General features: G+C 37.8%; 1 protein-coding gene across 1 annotated transcript; it reads left to right on the top strand.

Moving 5' to 3' along the window:
* Positions 1 to 860: 860 nt before the first annotated feature.
* LOC105618914 lies at positions 861 to 3,040 on the top strand. Its single transcript, XM_012200446.1, has 4 exons — positions 861 to 1,118; positions 1,568 to 1,910; positions 2,122 to 2,519; positions 2,921 to 3,040. The coding sequence occupies exons 1-4, from the start codon at positions 861 to 863 to the stop codon at positions 3,038 to 3,040; spliced, it is 1,119 nt and encodes a 372-aa protein (XP_012055836.1).
* The last annotated feature ends 235 nt before the right edge of the window (positions 3,041 to 3,275 follow it).

The following is a 3,275-nucleotide window of genomic DNA, read 5'->3' as shown; positions in this document are numbered from 1 at the left end:
TGTTTCGCATGAACGCGAAATGAAGGAGCTACTAGAAAGATTATTAACCAACCAATATAAGAAGTCTGTTCTTTTTCGAAGAATTCTGAACTGATTCTGAACTAATGCAGTAAGTTAAAGTAAGACAAACTATACCTGTCTCTCTTTATTTATTGCAGTGTACACATGTTCAGAACTTGCGGGGTGAAAAAAGAATAGATCTATTGATCAGGAGGAATTATTTGTCACTGTGCATTACTGCATATAATGCGCAATGACAAATGATCCCTTTGAATGATTCCTTATTTTGGATTATTAATGATGATATATATAATTAGATGTATTGACGATAGATGCATCTAATTATATCGCTACTTTAAATTCCCAATTCATATGAAAGAAATTCTATCTGATTGAAATGAGAATGATCAGCAAGTAAAATATGACATCGTTCACGATTATATGTGTAACTTATTATTTCGCGAACACATTTGAACATCTTTCTTTTCTTTAGTCTCATTGACTTTCTTTTATTTTTTTAAAATGATAGCGATACAAGTTATCTTCTTGGGACAAAAGATATAACTAACACAAAAGAACGAAAAGTAAGTCAGAAACAATGCGCAAATATTTCATTTAGAAATTATTTGCAACAATCTGTTCTAAATCCCGGTTACAATATACCTCATGTATTATTATGATTGTGATGCAGGTCAAACAGCGTGGATACTAGGTGGATGGCAACAGCGATGATCGTAGTACGAGGTCGATAGAAAGACGCTAGAACGTTACCGCTTGCGGCTGCAGCTGCGGCGTCATCAGTCGCTGCACCTGCAGCTGCGGTGGTGGCGGTGGCGACGATTTAATAAGAGGGCGAAACGATGCAGAACACCGGTGACTATTATCAAAGAGCGCCGAGATGTTGTCCGGGTAGAAATGGCAACAGCAATAACAACAATAATAGTGCGAGCGGATCGGTGCGAGGCGCGGAGCTGCTCTGCTGCTGCTGCAGCTGCAGCACCTCTACCTCCACGAAGACTCCGGGACTGCTAGCGAGTCTTGGCGTGTGTGTGCTCGTCCTCGGCTACACTCTCCTCGGCGCGTTCGCCTTTATGGCCCTCGAGGGAGACCTTAAATCGGTGAGGGGCCGACGACAATTAAACCATTTCCTCCCGATTTGTCATTCGACACCGAAACTCAAGATAACATAATTCGTTCGACGATTTCGCATTTAATTTGATTCTGCATAAATGTGAAATTGTGAAGTAAAGAAAAACAAAATTTACAAAATGAAATTGAATTTAATTAAATAAAATTAATCGAGCAATTTATTGTTAGTATTTATTGTTAACATTAACTCTGACTAGAGATTTGACTTTCATGACAGAGATTAGACATATATGCACACATGTTACAAAAATATAATATTTTCGTGTTCAACGATTGTTGATCAATATTCAAAACAATATTACTCTTACAATTATTTGAAAAAAAATTTGATCAATCGAAATCTTCGCAATGTGCCGTCGATATGATCATCGCTCAAATATTTCGATGAGAATAATTTATACTTATATTTCTCCTATAGGATTCGCTTACTGAGATTCCATCCTCAAAATCCGATGGAGCTTCCTATGTGCTGCCTAATCTGGAGAACGACTCCGTTGCCACAGAATTAAGAGCACGCACGGTCGAAAAGCTATGGAGTATCACCGAGGATCTTAATGTTCTCTACAAAGAGAATTGGACTCGCCTAGCTGCTCGAGAAGTCCTCGAGTTCCAAGAGAATCTGGCCCGCGGTCTCAGGCGCACTTCTTACGAGCAGGTGCCTCCGCGGTCCCGAGAGCATCAGGCGGATAAACGACTACACGGTCGACGATGGACTTTCAGCAGTAGCTTGCTGTATTCTCTGACGTTAATTACTACTATAGGTTTGTCCAAATTCGTCCAAATGACCGCGTTCAAAACGTCATCTCGACCTATATATTATTCGCCAAATCGTAGCCGTCATCTTGCCGTCTCAATATAAACCGAGACTTATACAATTGTCAAGTATTATTAGCTTGTAGCCACGAAATTCGAACGTTTATTTTCGTCACATGATAAATATCGAAATATATGGAAACGATCGTTCTGTTTCAGGATATGGTAGCGTAGCACCACGCACAGTTTGGGGCCGATTGATCACTATAGTTTACGCCTTGGCGGGAATTCCGCTGATGCTGGTTTATTTAAGCACAGTAGGTGACGTGCTCGCCCGAAGCTTCCGTCGTCTCTACGGACGCATATGTCGGCAACCGCGTAACTGCACGCGAAAACAACAACCACCGCCACCGCCACCGCCAGTCGGTGGTATAATGACCAAAGCGTATCGCTACGACAATCACGTGGAGACCAAGGGAGGCGGTAACTACTATTCGGCAAGCAGGGAAAGTTCCTGCGACGATTTGGGTATTCGCGGTACTGGCAGCGCAATCTTGCTCGACTGCGGTAGTGAGGGTCTCTTGCACGCTACCACCAGTTCGACAGCCGCGCTCCAGGTAATGTTATGATTATATCATAACGAAAATAAATCGAAAAGATTATATCATCATTTTTCTCTGAGAAATCTTTTCTAAAAAGCCTTGTGTTTATAATACTAAAAATCAATCTGATTGTATAATAATAATTTTACAATCAATCTGATTGTAAAATTTTGGATGGAAAAAATTTACCAGATGGAATATTGTATTGGTTATATGATCGAATTGTTCAAATGTGATTTATTAATTCTTTCTCTGTCTGAGATCTCGGAGCGATTTCTAATATTTTGTACTATATATTTTTATTACTATAATATGATCCCAGTCAAATCTATCGAAAATAAATTTTGTCAAATTTTTGCTATAATTTTGATAACAAAAAGATCTCAAATTTAATGCAAATTTTATTGTGCTCAAAGTTGTCAGTAAATTGTTGGCAAAAATCAAGCAGCAAAATTCAACAATATGGTAGTAAATTGACAACAAAAGCCGAGCAAAACTTGCACCTGATAGCAAATTTTATTGTCAATTTGCTGTGAGATTATTACAAGCCTTGCTTACTTTTTGCCAACAATTTATCACGTGTTACGTTAGTAGATTTTATTCCTTCTATATCATTAATTTACAGTAACAGCTTTGAATACAATAAAATTTGTTTTTGACAGATTTGGCTATCTGGGTATGTTATATATAAAATTATAATGAGAAAAAAAATTATATATATAAAATTATATATAGAATTTTATATATATATATATATATATATATATATAT

The sequence above is a fragment of the Atta cephalotes genome, assembly GCF_000143395.1.
Source record: "Atta cephalotes unplaced genomic scaffold scaffold00001, whole genome shotgun sequence".
NCBI lineage: Eukaryota > Metazoa > Arthropoda > Insecta > Hymenoptera > Formicidae > Atta > Atta cephalotes.
The sequence above is the reverse complement of the archived record's forward strand: the minus strand, read 5'-3'. Positions and strand labels throughout refer to the sequence as shown.